Source organism: Triticum urartu, chromosome 5A (assembly GCF_056163025.1).
Source record: "Triticum urartu cultivar PI428250 chromosome 5A, HENAU_Tu73, whole genome shotgun sequence".
Classification (NCBI taxonomy): domain Eukaryota; kingdom Viridiplantae; phylum Streptophyta; class Magnoliopsida; order Poales; family Poaceae; genus Triticum; species Triticum urartu.
Window position 1 is genome coordinate 54,832,072 of NC_141877.1, and position 16,021 is coordinate 54,848,092.

The 16,021-nt window shown below is 42.8% G+C and overlaps 3 protein-coding genes, 1 non-coding gene and 2 pseudogenes across 4 annotated transcripts; all 6 read left to right on the top strand.

The window, feature by feature from the left end:
* The first annotated feature begins 276 nt into the window (after positions 1-276).
* Positions 277-1,209, top strand: LOC125531068 (uncharacterized). The gene has a single exon (XM_087522610.1). The coding sequence runs from the start codon at positions 277-279 to the stop codon at positions 1,207-1,209; it is 933 nt and encodes a 310-aa protein (XP_087378736.1).
* Positions 1,210-1,531: 322 nt separating this feature from the next.
* LOC147967990 (protein FAR1-RELATED SEQUENCE 5-like) lies at positions 1,532-2,239 on the top strand. Its single transcript, XM_087523345.1, has one exon. The coding sequence runs from the start codon at positions 1,532-1,534 to the stop codon at positions 2,237-2,239; it is 708 nt and encodes a 235-aa protein (XP_087379471.1).
* Positions 2,240-11,926: 9,687 nt separating this feature from the next.
* On the top strand, positions 11,927-14,281 carry LOC147967991 (uncharacterized). The gene is made up of 5 exons (XM_087523346.1): positions 11,927-11,997; positions 12,317-12,452; positions 13,623-13,734; positions 13,895-13,949; positions 14,143-14,281. Exons 1-5 carry the CDS (start codon positions 11,927-11,929, stop codon positions 14,279-14,281), a joined length of 513 nt encoding a protein of 170 aa, XP_087379472.1.
* Positions 12,761-12,836, top strand: LOC125511777 (small nucleolar RNA R12; annotated as a pseudogene).
* Positions 13,117-13,192, top strand: LOC125511783 (small nucleolar RNA R12; annotated as a pseudogene).
* LOC125511727 (small nucleolar RNA SNORD24) lies at positions 13,423-13,505 on the top strand. The gene has a single exon (XR_007285082.2). It is a non-coding gene; the product is annotated as a small nucleolar RNA SNORD24 (small nucleolar RNA).
* Positions 14,282-16,021: the final 1,740 nt, after the last annotated feature.

Below are 16,021 nucleotides of genomic sequence, written 5' to 3' on the forward strand. Positions count from 1 at the left end.
CAACAAACAAAGGAAAAAGTCAGAAAAACTCTGTAGTAAAAAAAAGTCATGTTCTTGCAAACTATTTACGGCAAACTGTGCAACTAACATAACAAGTCTGTGCAAAAAAATGCATACCTATTATAATAAAAGATTCTGCTATAGACATGTCGCTTTTGGAACTAAGATTGTCATAAAATGTTGTGTAACTTCCTATTTACTATGTTTTTAGGTTTTCTGAAACACTATTTGATGATTAAAACTTGACATCACTTCCTTCTTTCTTATATGCAGTGGATGTGTGGCAACAGACAGAAAAAGGAAAAAATGCTTGATATCAATGAGTTGCCTCCTGATCTCAATGAGCTTCCTCATGATATGGATGAGAAGCAAGCCAGCATACCGCAAGGAAATTGGACAGAAAATGGGTGCTCTGTTTACTACACGCAGACAAGTCGTGGGCCCAACCCTATGGGCCATGACAATGTGGCAGGGCAGTCATCAACCCGTGGTGCCCCTATAGTGGTGTCTTTGCAGTCAGAGAGCCATACTCTTGATGACACGGGCACCGCGATAAATGTTCCTGGTCCAACCAGGACTGAGCTCGGAGCTGGTGCTGTTGACGATGCTGTGCAAGGAGAAGAAGGAGAAGATAAGGTTCGTGCTCAGCCGATGGAACCCTATGTTGGCATGAGGTTTGACACCCTTCAAATTGTTAAGGATCACTACAGCAGCTATGCCCTACGGATGGGTTTCTCTATAAAAATGAACACCTCTAGGCAGACACCCCACACAAATGTATTGGTAAAACAGCAGTTTTGCTGCAACAAGTTCAAGAAGCCCAAAGCTGATGATGGAGGAGCTGAGGCTCCTCCTGTCCTGGACCCTATACCAGATCCAAAACCTATTGATAGTGATGAGGAGATGGAAGATGAACCTCCAATATTTGCTGAAGAGGAGGCTGGTACTAGTAAGAAAAAGAAGAAGCGTAAACGCAAGACAATAAAGCAGACTCAATGCAAGGCAAAAATGTTGGTGAAGCTGATAGATGGGCGATGGCAGGTGAAGCACTTTGTTCGTGACCACAATCATCCACTGGTGAACAAACCTTCGTTGTCCAAATACTTGAGATCCCACCAAGGCATCTCTCCTGATGAAAAGGAGTTTTTGCGCATCTTGTATAACTGCAACTTGACTACATGTGTGTTTCTATATCCCTTACAGAATTAAGTTTCCCTCTAGGCAGTCCAGTGTGCAACTGTTATGGTAATGGTGTGCAACTAAAATGCCTTAAGTGTGCAACTATACTACCTTCATTGTGCAACTACATAATGTTCATGTGCAACTAGATTACCTTCACTGTGCAACTACATAATGTCCTTTGTGCAAAGTGCATGTGTTTTTTAAAAGGTGCAGTTGGTTGTCCATTTCCTGCAACTATCTTCTGTGCCAACACATATCGTATTATTGTGCAGCTGGATATGTGCATTCGTGCGACTAATAAAATGTATATTGTTTCTTTTTGTATTATGCAGGACGTATGATGCATGTAATGGCAGAGTTCTATGGATCTGAGATGATGGTGCCCTTCGGACCAAAAGCAATAACAAATCTGTGTACAAGTTTCCGTAGAGATGACACAAAGGAGGGTGGCATGATTGAGACAATTGCGCACTTCAAGGATATACAAAAAACAGATCCAGACTTCTTCTATAAGGTAAAATATGATGAAGAGGACAAAGTTGTCAACATATTTTGGGTGGATGGCTCAGCTCGAAAAGCTTATGCGGAGGCGTACCACGATTGCATATCGTTTGACACCACCTACATGACCAACATGTACAATATGCCGTTCGCGCCCTTCATCGGAATAAACCGACATGGCCAATCTTTCATGCTAGGTTGCGCGTTTGTGAGGCAGGAGTTGGCATCGAGATTTGATTGGGTCTTTGGAGCATTCCTAGAGGCTATGGATGGCAAACCTCCTGACAACTTCATCACCGATCAGGATGGTGCAATGAGGCAGTCAATACATAGCACCTTTCCAACCACCGTGCACCGCTGTTGTCGATGGCACATCATGAAAAAGGCTCAGGAAAAAGTTGGTTGGCTATTGTTCCAGAATCCAGGGCTCTCTGATGATTTCAACTATCGTGTTGACTTCAGCTTCACTATAGACGAGTTTGAGCAGAATTGGGCTGGGTTAATGATGAAGTACGAGGCTATGACACACACGCACTTTGAAAAGTTGTACGAATAGAGGTCAACTTGGGTGCCGTGCTACTTCAAACACAGGTTCTTCCCCTTCCTACAGTCTACACAGGTTAGTGAGGGGTTCAACGCCGTCCTAAAAAGATATGTGAACCCACACAACTCAATCTTGAACTTCTTCAAGCAATATGAAAAAATTCATAACCACATCCTTGCCAAGGAAGGCTGTAATGATTAAAGGACATAACACCTTGAGATTGAGCTATGGTCCAACTTCCCAATAGAGAGGCAAGCTTACGAAACCTACACTAGGGACCTTTACCACAAGTTCAGAGAAGAGTTTAGCTGATTGGACGTCAACAGAGCATGACGTCCTTGTCCATTTTGCAGCACTCACACAAATAGGAACCATCCTCCACCCTTGCCTGCACGAAGTAGTTTCGAGAACCATATTTGGCAACAAATTCCTGGTTTGGTCAAACTCTTCATCTAGGTGTTCACCCATCTTGGAGTTGATGTCATACTGGAAAGGTACATGCTAAGACAATGGACACCTACTGCTGTCCCTAGTGCGCCAGGGACCGGGTATGAGCAACCGGATGAAATGCCTCCTCAATCAAAGAAGTAGATAAGGGAGGGAAACATGATATTCAATTTTTGAAAACTAGCCAAGTTTGCGAGTGGCTTGCACAGGCCATTGTATACAAGCATATGCGCGGAGCACGTACTGAGATTGGCCACCTGAACAAGTCCAAGAAAAAGAAAAAAATGGCTGCTTCTATGGGGCCATCAGATGATGGCAACCCTCGAGGACCATCTCCACCTCCAGGCCCTACACGGCATGCTCCGCCACCTCCTCCCCGCCTTGCCCAACAAACAGTGCCCCGCGTGCTCCTCCCAATGGCCCTACAGGCAACACTCAGGGGGCTCATCATCTAGGTAATTACCTGCCCCAACTCCCCATCTAACTAGGTGTGTAACTTCAGTTGCACACATCATGGTGCCCGGTTGCACAGAACAGGCTACCTAGTTGCGCACGCCGTGTTAGTTCGAGCATCAAGATAACACAACTAACTTGTTTGTCCTATTTTGGCTATAGGTGACGGCAACCCTCTAGGACCTCCTCCACCTCCTGGCCCTACACGGCATGCTCCGCCACCTCCTCCCCTGCTTGGCACAACAAGCAGTGCCCCGCGTGTTCCTCCCAATGGACCTACAGGCAGTACTCAGGGGGCTCATCACCCAGGTAATTACCTTCCCCAACTCCAAATGAAACTAGGTGTGTGACTTCACATCATAGTGCCCAGTTGCACAGAACAGGCTACCTAGTTGCATGCGCTATGTTAGTTTGAGCATCAAGATAAAAAAACTAACTTGTTTTTCCTATTCTGCCCATAGGTGATTACAATCCAAGTACCATGACGGGCCATGCTACTACAGGTGTTTTTTTAACTTAACTTGCACACAACAACCAGTTAGTTGCACAGCATGGGCTGTGTGGTTGCAGAGAACATCAGTGCTGGTTGCACAAAAAAATACTAAACTTTTTATATGATTATTACACAGATGATCGAACACAACCTCATGATGGTCCTACTACCCCATTGGAGGCTGCATCCCCTGCACAAGCCTCTGATGATTTTGTTCCCAGGGATCCTCCAACGTCTACTACAAAGGGTAGGGCAAAGAGTCGACAGTACAAATCGGCGCTGGAGCTACACCCAAAGAAGAAAAACAAATGCAGCCAGTGCCAATCTACAAAGCACACTGCTGGTGTGTGTCCACTCAGGCTGCTATGATTCTCTTTCATTGTTTGTAACTTTGGGACAAAAAAGGAAAAGAATGATGGTTTTTGAGCAATGTTGGGACCAAGTGGACACATTCAACATCTATGCTTTCTCTTATCTCATTTATGCTCCTTGAATTAGTTCATGCACTGTGTAAAAAAAGGTTGCTATTTGTGCCTTTGTTGGAAACTGGTTAAATATTTAGTTGTTAAACAATTGTATGTCCAGTGCTCCTAATGTGTCAACAAAAGTGATAATATTGAGTTGCAAATGGAATTACTACTAGTGTGCAACTACAAAATCTGCTCAAAAATTATGCAAACCAGCAACTTCCTCCATGGGGCAGAGAAGAAAAAGAGTACTGACCTAGTCCTTGTCGTATCTGAGCAACTTCCTCCATGGGGCGGAGTTGTGCGGGCTGGTGATCCAATCATATGCCAGCTTCTTCCTGATGTTGAGTACTTCCTTGGGTTTGTAGTTGGGTAGTTGGCTACCGTTCCACTCAGTGGCGTTAAGCAGTGCGAACAGCCCACACTCATTGCTGCGTGTGGGCAAAAAAAAGAAAATATGTCACAGAAAATTAAAACCAAAATAAAGATAATGCACTCTGTGCAACTGCTTATGTGCCACTGTGCAACTACTGATGTTCCACTGTGCAACTACTTATGTGGCGTTGTGCAACTGCTTATGTGCCACTATGCAACTACTTATGTGCCACTGTGCAACTGACTAGATAATCTATGAGAAACTCATGAAAATGAAAAACAGATTGGAGACTAGTTCTATGTCTTAAAAAGCTAAAGATTGCACATGTAGAAAAAATTTAAAACTACAAATTGATGGTAAGAAATTGAGAAGAATGCCATGCTTATTGTCTTACTTGCCGAGCTGCTTCAGTATGTCAATGTCAATAATCTGGAAGTGCTCGATGCTGAACTTTGGGTAATGCTTCCTCCATAGCTGGCGTACTGCCCCCGCGATGGTAGAGGCGGTAGTCATCAGCTCAATGTTGTCTAGCATCCTGCTTGAATCAAGAACTTTGAAGCGTCCGTCCCTCAAGTTGACATTGAAGACCCAATAATGCTGCTGGGGAATGTAGTAATTTCAAAAAAATTCCTACGCACACGCAAGATCATGGTGATGCATAGCAACGAGAGGGGAGAGTGTCATCCACGTACCCTCGTAGACCGTTTAGCAGAAGCGTTATAACAACGCGGTTGATATATTCGTACGTCTTCACGATCGGCCGATCATCAGTACTGAACGTACGGCACCTCCGCGTTCAGCACACGATCAGCTTGGTGACGTCCCACGAACTCACGATCCAGTAGAGATTCTGGGAAGAGCTTCGTTAGCACGACGGCGTGGTGACGGTGATGATGATGCTACCGACGCAGGGCTTCGCCTAAGCACCACTACGATATGACCGAGGTGGATTATGGTGGAGGGGGGCACCGCACACGGCCAAGAGATCAACATATCAATTGTTGTGTCTATGGGGTGCCCCCCTGCCCCCGTATATAAAGGAGCTAGGGGGAGGCGGTCGGCCAGGAGGAGGGCGCGCCAATGGGGGAGTCCTACTCCCACTGGGAGTAGGAATCCTCCTTTCCTAGTAGGAGTAGGAGAAGGGGGAAGGGAAGGAGAGAAGAGGAAGGAAAGGGGGGCGCCGCCCCCCTCCTTATCCAATTCGGACTAGAGGGGGAAGGGGCGCGCGGCCTGCCCTGGCCGCCTCTCCTCTTCTCCACTAAGGCCCATTAGGCCCAATATACTCCTCGGGGGGTTCCGGTAACCCCTCGGTACTCGAGTATATGTCTGAAACCTCCCGAAACACTTCCAGTGTCCGAACATAGTCGTCCAATATATCGATCTTTACGTCTTGACCATTTCGAGACTCCTCGTCATGTTCGTGATCATATCCGGGACTCCGAACTACCTTCGGTACATCAAAACACAAAAACTCATAATACCGATCGTCACAGAACTTTAAGTGTGCGGACCTTACGGGTTCGAGAACTATGTAGACATGACCAAGACACGTCTCCGGTCAATAACCAATAGCGGAGCCTGGATGCTCATATTGGTTCCTACATATTCTACGAAGATCTATATCGGTCAAACCGCATAACAACATACGTTGTTCCCTTTGTCATCGGTATGTTACTTGCCCGAGATTCGATCGTCGGTATCTCAATACCTAGCTCAATCTCGTTACCGGCAAGTCTCTTTACTCATTCTGTAATGCATCGTCCCGCAACTAACTCATTACTCACATTGCTTGCAAGGCTTATAGTGATGTGCATTACCGAGAGGGCCCAGAGATACCTCTCCGACAATCGGAGTGACAAATCCTAATCTCGATTTATGCCAACTCAACAAGTACCATCGGAGACACCTGTAGAGCACCTTTATAATCACCAAGTTACGTTGTGGCGTTTGGTAGCACACAAAGTGTTCCTCCCGTAATCGGGAGTTGCATAACCTCATAGTCATAGGAACATGTATAAGTCATGAAGAAATCAACAGTAGTAAATTAACGATCTAGTGCTAAGCTAACGGAATGGGTCAAGTCAATCACATCATTCTCCTAATGATGTGATCCCGTTTATCAAATGACAACTCATGTCTATGGTTAGGAAACTTAACCATCTTTCATCAATGAGCTAGTCAAGTAGAGGCATTCTAGTGACACTCTGTTTGTCTATGTATTCACACATGTATTATGTTTCCGGTTAATACAATTCTAGCATGAATAATAAACATTTATCATGATATGAGGAAATAAATAATAACTTTATTATTGCCTCTAGGGCATATTTCCTTCAGTCTCCCACTTGCACTAGAGTCAATAATCTAGATTACACAGTAATGATTCTAACACCCATGGAGCCTTGGTGCTGATCATGCCACTACAAGAAATATGTCAACTTATGACCTTCTCTTAGTGACCCCAGCTGAATTGGTCGTAAATTCACGGCCATTTCGCTTGGAAGGGCTCAAACCCTAAAATAGCTTACACCAAATGGTCACAAAGCAGACAAGAGGCGCCAATGACCTTATTTCTACCTGATTACGACCAATATAAATGGTCATGAGGTTGTGAACGTGGATGCATTGGTACTTATTGCTATGACAAGGCGCCACCTCATCAGTTTTGCCTATGTGTCATGTCCATGTGTCAATTTTTTCCCTAGGTTGTGAAGCAATCTATATTTCTGTCATTCCCAAAATTCCCAAAAAAATTGGGCATTCTTTACTATCCAAAGCATTGCCTCATGACAATATTCAACTCCATTTGACTCGTCAATCTTCCTCGGCAAATTTCCAAATTTTTGTTCAGCTCAAACTGTTGTGAAGGAAGTACTGGCTAGGCATATCCTAATGAGCTGAATTTTTGCCACATCTTCTATATTCCCAAATCATAGCTCTCCACAAAATTTGAGCCCCATCTAACAATACATGTGAGTGTGGCTTCAACATTCATATTTGTGTCTAGTGTGGTACGTTGCAAAGCAAGTGACACCTAGGCTCCTCCATTTGAGCTGCAAATTTTCCAAGATAGTGTCCTTAGTAGATGGTCATCCTCGGCCAAAACTCAGGCCCATTGTCCATGTGCATTTCCCATACCACTAATTAAACACTTGGGTGCTAATTCATGTTTGAGCTCGGTTCAGTCTTCTCGTGAGATTCTTCTATTGCCTTCTTCTTCCTCACACCTATCAGGGGAGTGCCCAACCCACTAGACATGCCTAGGCCGCCCGGAACACGTGGCAACACCGCGGTCACGCGGTGACCACGCGGCGGGCATGCGAGTCTACGCACTTTGGAGTTGGGGCCCTGGGCCACCATCCAAACCTCAACGTATTGCCACCAAACCATGTATTTATGATTAAAGAGATACTTTTCTACCTAGAAATGATTTTTTGAAAAAATAAAGAGCAAACTATGAGGCAGCTGCAGTTCAAATTTGTCCCGCTTCCTGCTGAATCGGCGAAAATTTGTCTTTTTCACCAGAGGTGGATAAAAACTTTTGGCACTCAACCATTTTGTCAATTGTGCATTAAACATGGCCTAGTATTTTATAAAATTGATTTGGTCCAATTTTGCAACAAATATATGGTAGGTCCTTCACAAAAAAAACTCATTTGGCGCACTCGAAAAATGGAAAATTGATTTTTCGTCCAAAGAAAATGAAAACTCCCTTAGGCAACATTGTTTGCCATTCCAATATGCAGCCTTGTGCACAATATGAGATCATTTGAACAAACTATGCCATGAATGTGGCCATGAGATTGATCATTTGGCTTGAAAGCCATGAATCTTCAGAGATGATAGCTCATTTCTGAGAACACTTTTTTTAAATTATTGCCGTATTACAAGTTTGTTATTTTTCCTGGGAACTTGGCCACATATAATGACACAATGCGATGGTTTCCCAATTTTTTTTTTGAAATTTTATGCCCATTTCAAAATGCGGTCAAAACGGCGCGAATGAATAGCTAGTGGTTGAATCTTGGAATATTTTTGGTGTTTCTCTGATTAAATAGATACTTATGTACCTAGAGATGATTTTTGGAAAAAATAAATACCAAACTACGAGGCAGCTACAGTTCAAATTTGACCCGCTTCCTACTGAATCGGCGGGAATTTGTCTTTTTCATGAGAGGTGGATCAAAACTTTTTACACCCAACCATTTGGTCAATTGTGCATCAAATATGTCCTAGTATTTTAGAAAATTGATTTGGTACAATTTTGCAACAAATATATTGTAGGTCCTTCATAAAAAAACCTTATTTCGGGCACTCAAAAAACGGAAAATGAATTTTCCATGCAAAGATGATGAAAACTTCCTTAGGCAACATTGTTTGGAATTCCAAGATGCACCCTTGTGCACAATATGGTATCATTTGAACAAACTATGCCATGAATGTGGCCATAAGATTGATCATTTGGCTTGAAAGCCATGAATCTTCATGCATGATAGCTCATTTCTGAGAACACTTCTTTAAAATAATTGGCTTATTACAAGTTTATTATTTTTCCTGGAAACTTGGTCACATATGATGACACAATGCGAAGGTTTTCCAATTTTTTGATTTTTTTAATTCTTTATGCCCATTTCAAAAATGCGGTCAAAACGGCGGGCTTGACCGTTCCTAGATAGTTGTTGAATCTTGGAGACCTTTTGGTGTTTCTCTGATTAAATAGATACTTATGTACCTAGAAATGAATTTTGGAAAAAATAAAGAGCAAACTACGAGGTAGCTACAGTTCAAATTTGACCCACTTCCTACTGAATCGGCGGAAATTTGTCTTTTTACGATAGGTGGATCAAAACTTTTTACACCCAACCATTTGGTCAATTGTGCATTAAATATGTCCTAGTATTTTAGAAAATTGATTTAGTACAATTTTGCAACAAATATATTATAGGTCCTTCACAAAAAAACTCATTTTGGGCACTCGAAAAATGGAAAATGAATTTTTCGTCCAAAGAAAATGAAAACTTCCTTAGTCAACATTGTTTGTCATTCCAATATGCCCCCTTGTGCACAATACGAGATCATTTGAACAAACTATGACATGAATGTGGCCATAAGATTGATCATTTGGCTTGAAAGCCATGAATCTTCACACTTGATAGCTCATTTCTGAGAATACTTTTTTAAAATAATTGTCGTATTACAAGTTTATAATTTTTTCTGGTAACTTGGTCACATATAATGATTCAATGCGAAGGTTTTCCAATTTTTTCTTTTTTTTGAATTTTTTATGCCTGTTCCAAAATGCCGTCAAGCCGGCGGGAATGACCGTTCCTAGCTAGTGGTTGAATCTTGGAATTTGTTTGGTGTTTCTCTCATTAAATAGATACTTATGTACCTAGAAATTATCTTTGGAAAAAATAAAGAGCAAACTACGAGGCAGCCACAGTTCAAATTTGACCCGCTTCCTCCTGAATCGGCGGAAATTTGTCTTTTTCACTAGAGGTGGATCGAACCTTTTGACACCCAACCATTTGGTCAATTGTGCATTAAATATGGCCTAGGATTTTATAAAATTGATTCAGTCCATTTTTACAACAATTATTTGGTAGTTCCTTCACGAAAAAACCTCATTTCGGGCACTCGAAAAATGAATTTTCCGTGCAAAGAAAATGAAAACTCCCTTAGGCAACATTGTTTGGAATTCCAATATTCACCCTTGTGCACAATATGAGATCATTTGAACAAACTATGCCATGAATGTGGCCATAAGATAGATCATTTGGCTTGAAAGCCATGAATCTTCACACTTGATAGCTCGTTTCCGATAACACTTTTTCAAAACAATTGCCGTATTACAAGTTTATTATTTTTCCTGGTAACTTGGTCACATATAATGACGCAATGCGAAGGTTTTCCAATTTTTTGATTTTTTTTTGAATTTTTTACGCCCGTTTCAAAATGTTGTCAAAACGGCGGGAATGACCGTTCCTAGTTAGTTGTTAAATCTTGGAATTTTTTTGGTGTTTCTCTGATTAAATAGATACTTTTGTACCTAGAAATGATTTTTGGAAAAAATAAATAGCAAACTATGAGGCAGCCACAGTTCAAATTTGACCCGCTTCCTGCTGAATCGTCGGAAATTTGTCTTTTTCACTAGAGGTGGATCGAAACTTTTGACACCCAACCATTTGGTCAATTGTGCATTAAATATGGCCTAGTATTTTATAAAAATGAATTGGACCAATTTTGCAACAATTATTTGGTAGGTTCTTCACAAAAAAACCTCATTTTGGGCACTTGAAAAATGGAAAATGATTTTTGTGTGCAATGCAAATGGAGACCACAATATTATCATTGTTTGAAATCCTAAGATACACATATGAACACAATATTGGGTCATTTAAACATACAACATGAAGCTAATATGTTGAGTGTTTACCCGAAATAAGAGGGTAAAAAATATAAAAGAAACAAAAGAGAAACAACACAATTACATAAGCTAGACTTTGATTGGTGGAACCACCTGTCACACGGATCGATGACATGGCAGACATCCTACCATCCATTGCTAGCAATCCCACCATCCATCCATCCATCTGAAGAAACCCACCGCACCAAACCCTACCCAGATCGACTCACTCACCTCTCCTCCCTTCCTTCCGCCCGCCGCCTCCCTCTCTCTCCCCGATCCAGATCAACGCTGCCACCCCTCTCTAACCCTAGCTTCCCGTCGCCGGCGGCGGCGCCCTCCCTCCCTCGCCCTCTCCTCCTTCCCTCCTCACAGCCGCCTCCACCACGCCACAAACCCCGGTGACGGCCTCGTGTAGATCACATCCTGCTCCGCGTCGCCGCTCTCCCGACCATCTCTCCGTTCCCCCACAGCCACACCTCATCCTCCTCCCCCTCCCCAGGTCCCGTCCCCAGCCCCGCTTCCCGGTGCCACCTCATCACCTTAAGCCGCCGCAGCCCATGCTTTCACCCGCCCTCCACCTCCGCGATAGCCTCCTCGTTCTACATCGACCGGATCATGCTGCCCAGCAGCTTCTCGCATCCACTCTCGACCTCCTCCCGGGACAAGGACAAGGAGAAGAGCCTCCCGCCCGCGCCGCCGGCGCCGTGGGTGGAGAGGTGGCTCCCGGCCGGTGGGGCGGGGAATTTCACCAGGTTGGTTGTCCTCGACTCGATCTGTCATGGTTAATCGCGACCTCTCGTGGCCTCTTCTCTTCTAATTGGTCCTCTTGTTGTCCTGTGGTTGTAGTGTGTTTGAGGCCGAGCTCGCCGACACCGTCCCGGTGGTCAATGCATCCATCGACGGCATGAGGATCCTTCTTCTACCACACACCACCAACGACCAAGGTAAGAAAGAAAGAGGTCCTTCCTTGTCCAGTGAGTCAGTAGTGACCTGACCTGACATGGGTTTCAAATGCCTGCCATAGAGCTCCAGCACCTCAAGAATAGCCTACCTGATGAGGTGGTCCTCCAGTGTGTCGACGAGCGGCTCTCCACCCTCGGCAACTGCGTCGTGGGTGGAGAGGTGGTACGCTTATTTCTACCGACATCACCATCTCTGAACACCAATGCGTAGAGATTGGATCAACTACTCTGAAGGGCCAGCTCAGTAGAGATTAGAGACAGCATCCTGATCTCAAAGTCTCGGATTTGGTATGTGCACAAACAGATAATTAATAGGTCCAGTCATGGTTAAAATTCTGACTTCATGCTGGATCTTGTGATCTCGCAAGAAAACAGAGCATGTTCGTTAGCAACAGAGCAACTTTTATTACCCTGTTACTTGTATGCCTTACCAAGCACAGTACCAGCTTACTCAAAGAGCTCCTTTGAACCTTTCTTCGTAGGTCGATCACGATAGCGGCGATGCCGGGGGAGCTCCCTGACCTGAAAATGCTGGCGCTCTTTGGATGCGGAGCTGTCCTCCTCAGGGGGGCTGGTTGCACGGTGAATGATCTTCCCGACTGCGACATCGATAACAAGGTGATTCTGCTTCTTCTTTTTTCCTAGTTGGAGACAACACTTTAGATCTTGCGTGTTAGTAAAAATACCCTTCGGATTCTTGCAACTGTGAACAAAGGGATCAGCTCCAATTTTAAATCTGTCAATATGGCATATGCTTACAGCCTACCGTTTGGATCAGGAATGTACCAAATTAAGTGCCAAATGTCCTGACCATAGTAGATCAGTAGCAGCTAAAACTAACAGCACAGTGGAACCATGGAATGAAATATTCACTAACCATGGTTCCGGACAAGTTGATGTATGATCTGCTGGCTAAGATGTGCATGATCTGGGTGATGAAGAAAATCGTTCGAATTCCCACTGATTTTTCATGGTTATTACAACCAGCTACTTCTGATGGATCATGCCATCTCTTGGACTACATATGTACTCCTTTATTATTGAGCAAATACTTTCCTTTGATTTTTTGCAAACCTCTTAGCAGTACTTTTTGTATCCTCTTTTTTGTGTTCTGCTGGCTGATGAGATGTGCATTACCTGGGTGATGAAGAAAATCGATGGGTCACGCCATCTCCTGAAGTACATTTGCACATTTTTACTGCTTTAGACTGACTGTACATGCATTCCTTCATTGGTTATGAACCTTATTACTCATTGTGTTCTGTTGGGTTGAACTGCATGATTCCGGGTGATGAAGAAAATCGTTCTGATTCCCACTGATATCTCATGATTAGTGTAACCAGCTACTTCTGATGGATGATGGCATCTCCTGTATTACATTTGCACTACTTTATGACTGGTCGTACATGCACTCCTTGTGTTGGTCGCAACCTTGTTGCTCTTTGTGTTATATTGGGTCTTTTGCATGCTTCTGCGTGATGAAGAAAATTGTTATATTGGGTCCATGCCATTTTGTGCTCTTTAAGAGATTTTGCTCTGTTTTGGGTTTTAATTCATTCAACAGTTTGCTGGTGTTTATTTTCATTTGAGTCTGTGATGTTATAAAAATATTTGCTACTCTTAATGGGTTTATCCCACTTGATGATCTTAACCACCAAGATCTCTGAGGCTCTTAGTTCTAGTCTAATGTTATCAGTACAGTACATCCGCTGTTGCCAGTTTTTGTTCATTATGAGCTGATGTTTGTGCATACCGTTTCTCATCACTCTCTTGCCTGGTATTCAAGAGCTAGAGGAAAAGAGGAAGGAGAAGGCCAAGATCTCCTATGATAGGAGAAAGCAACTGGCGAAGCTCCGCGTCAAGGTCGAGAAGGCAGCCGAAGAGAAGTTAGGATCTCAGCTGTTACATTGTGATGTTTCTTGCTGTTTCTTCAGTGCTCACTAGTTGCTAGTGTTAGACTACTACCAGTGGGTTAAGATTAGTCTTCAGTGCTCACTAGTTGCTAGTGTAATAATTCTATGAAAGTTCAATCTGATTTGCTACGAATCAGTGTGTGCCGGCCGGCTACATGCAACATTGTATGGTTGGTCTTCTGAACGCTGAGCTAGGAAGTTGCAGACGTGATCGGCAGTAGCTAATTACAAAGAGTAGAAATCAGTATCCTATTTTAATTAGTGTGGTGCATGCCATTGAAAGGATCCTGACATATGGTTAGTTATGCTTGTGAACCAAGCTGCACGTTATGTACTGCCATCATATAAATGCCTGCCATGTTCTTCATCTCCCCTCCCTCTGATTCCTCCTGCCTGCGTTTTGCTTTGTGTCTCAGATCTGTAGAAGCTGCCGCCGCTGCCGCTGTTGCAGGTGGAACAGGAAGAAGCCCTCATGGCTGCTGCACATCCGAAGTGGCGAGCGCCATCCCATTTTTTGGTACTGTGAAGTGTTAGTTGATGGTTGATTAGTCTGTTAATCCAAGTATTCTTACATGCTGTGAATATATACTGCAATCCTATTTTTTTTGTGAAAATTGTACTAGTTATCTGCAATACAAGCTAGACATGAACCAGCTCTTGCTACTAAAGGAACATAGTATAAATTTAGACCTCGTGTGTGATGCTATAAATTTACACCTTTGTGATCTGAGAAGTTGAAGCCATATTTAAGGTTTTGGAGATGTATTACTGTTAACTTATGTGATCAGCACCCCAATCCCAAGGTCCTCTATTTGGAGCAGCAAATCAAAGCGTGTTTGCTGCAGTTTGTTTTATACACTTCCTTTTGTAACATCAACAAATAAAATCAGTTGTTTGCATCAGATTTGATCATTCTCACTTATTAGTTGAGTTCTAAGTATGTAGTATCCTTAGTTCTCTTGTTATATTATAGTCAGAATTATACCGTGTGACTGAATCATGTGTTATTTAGTTGGCTGAGCACTATCTTTAGTTTTCTGATGATTGTTCAACTCTCAATTCTGAATAAATAAGTAGCTGACTGTATTGGTTCGTTCTTTCTTCAGGGCTGCGACTTGATGGTCATGCTCCTGTTTTGCTCTGCTTGATAATTCCAATCAGATCATTGTCAACACTATCATCATCAGTTCTTGATTCCCTTTATTCTCTCCTGCCTTGTGATGTTAGTCCATGTGGGCTTACTAGTATTGTTATATGCTGTCAGTTGAATGGATGGTCGTGGTAGTAGAATAGTACAATAATTTTTTCTTCAGGTGAATGTGTTACAGTGACGTTCATTGCATGACATGCACTTGTGCCAATATACCATGCTGGTGACTATAGGTTAGTATTGTTGCTGCCTAACATGAGCTTGAATGTTGTAGTGGAAGTGTAGAACAGGTTAACGTGTTGCTGTGAAGTTGTTGGAATTTTTGCTATGCCTTGCTTAATGTTTAATGAACTGAAGCATTTGGGCATGTACCTATAATTGTCTCAATATTTTTTATTGACAATAATTTAACTCCCAATATATCTCACTAATAGTTTATGTACATCAGGATCTAATGCTGTTGAGGATGCTGGTGCCATGACAGAAGATCAAGGAAGCCTCGAGATGCGCATCACAGTTTTAGTTGATGTTGCTAGTTTGCCACCATGTTTTGAGTATTTGATGTTGTTGGTGATGCTAGTTTGCCACCGTGTATATGCTGTTGGACATGTAAACATGTATGTGATGTTGTGAATATTTAAGCGAATGATTCTGTATTTAATAATTTAATAGAGAATTATTATTTTTGTTGAAATGTGTAAAATTGAAATTTGTGAATGAAAAAGACCGAACACGTTCTACTGGACCAAGTAATATTTTGGGTTTAAAAAGGCTATGGTCCAAACAATAGTGGACTGGAATGTTGTGCAACAGAATGCAAAATGGCCTAGGCCCAGAAAATAAAAAGGCTGAATAGTAGGGCTTGGCCCATATAGCTGACCAAAATTAATAAGAAAAAAATATATAAAAAGGCTGAATTGTTGGGCTCGGCCCATCTAAAACACCAAATTGGACCGGGCCGATTCTAATTTACGACCTTTTCAATTGGTCGCAATTTTGCCACGTCAGATTGCCACGTCGGATCCGACATGGCCTGGGCAGACAGCCAGTGACCAAAACAAAAGGTCATGGGTTCAACGACCTTCTGTTAAATGTCGCTAATTTCAGTTTACGACCGCCAGCTT

What these genes read in the sequence shown, in the direction of transcription:
- LOC147967991 (XM_087523346.1), top strand. Translation starts at nt 11,927, where the DNA reads ATGAGGTGGTCCTCCAGTGTGTCGACGAGCGGCTCTCCACCCTCGGCA. An exon ending in AGAGAAGTTAGGATCTCAGC is followed by an intron (nt 13,735 to 13,894) that starts TGTTACATTGTG and finishes AGTGTGTGCCGG; the next exon opens with CCGGCTACATGCAACATTGT. An exon ending in AACGCTGAGCTAGGAAGTTG is followed by an intron (nt 13,950 to 14,142) that starts CAGACGTGATCG and finishes TTCCTCCTGCCT; the next exon opens with GCGTTTTGCTTTGTGTCTCA.
- LOC125531068 (XM_087522610.1), top strand. Translation starts at nt 277, where the DNA reads ATGTGTGGCAACAGACAGAAAAAGGAAAAAATGCTTGATATCAATGAG.
- LOC147967990 (XM_087523345.1), top strand. Translation starts at nt 1,532, where the DNA reads ATGGCAGAGTTCTATGGATCTGAGATGATGGTGCCCTTCGGACCAAAA.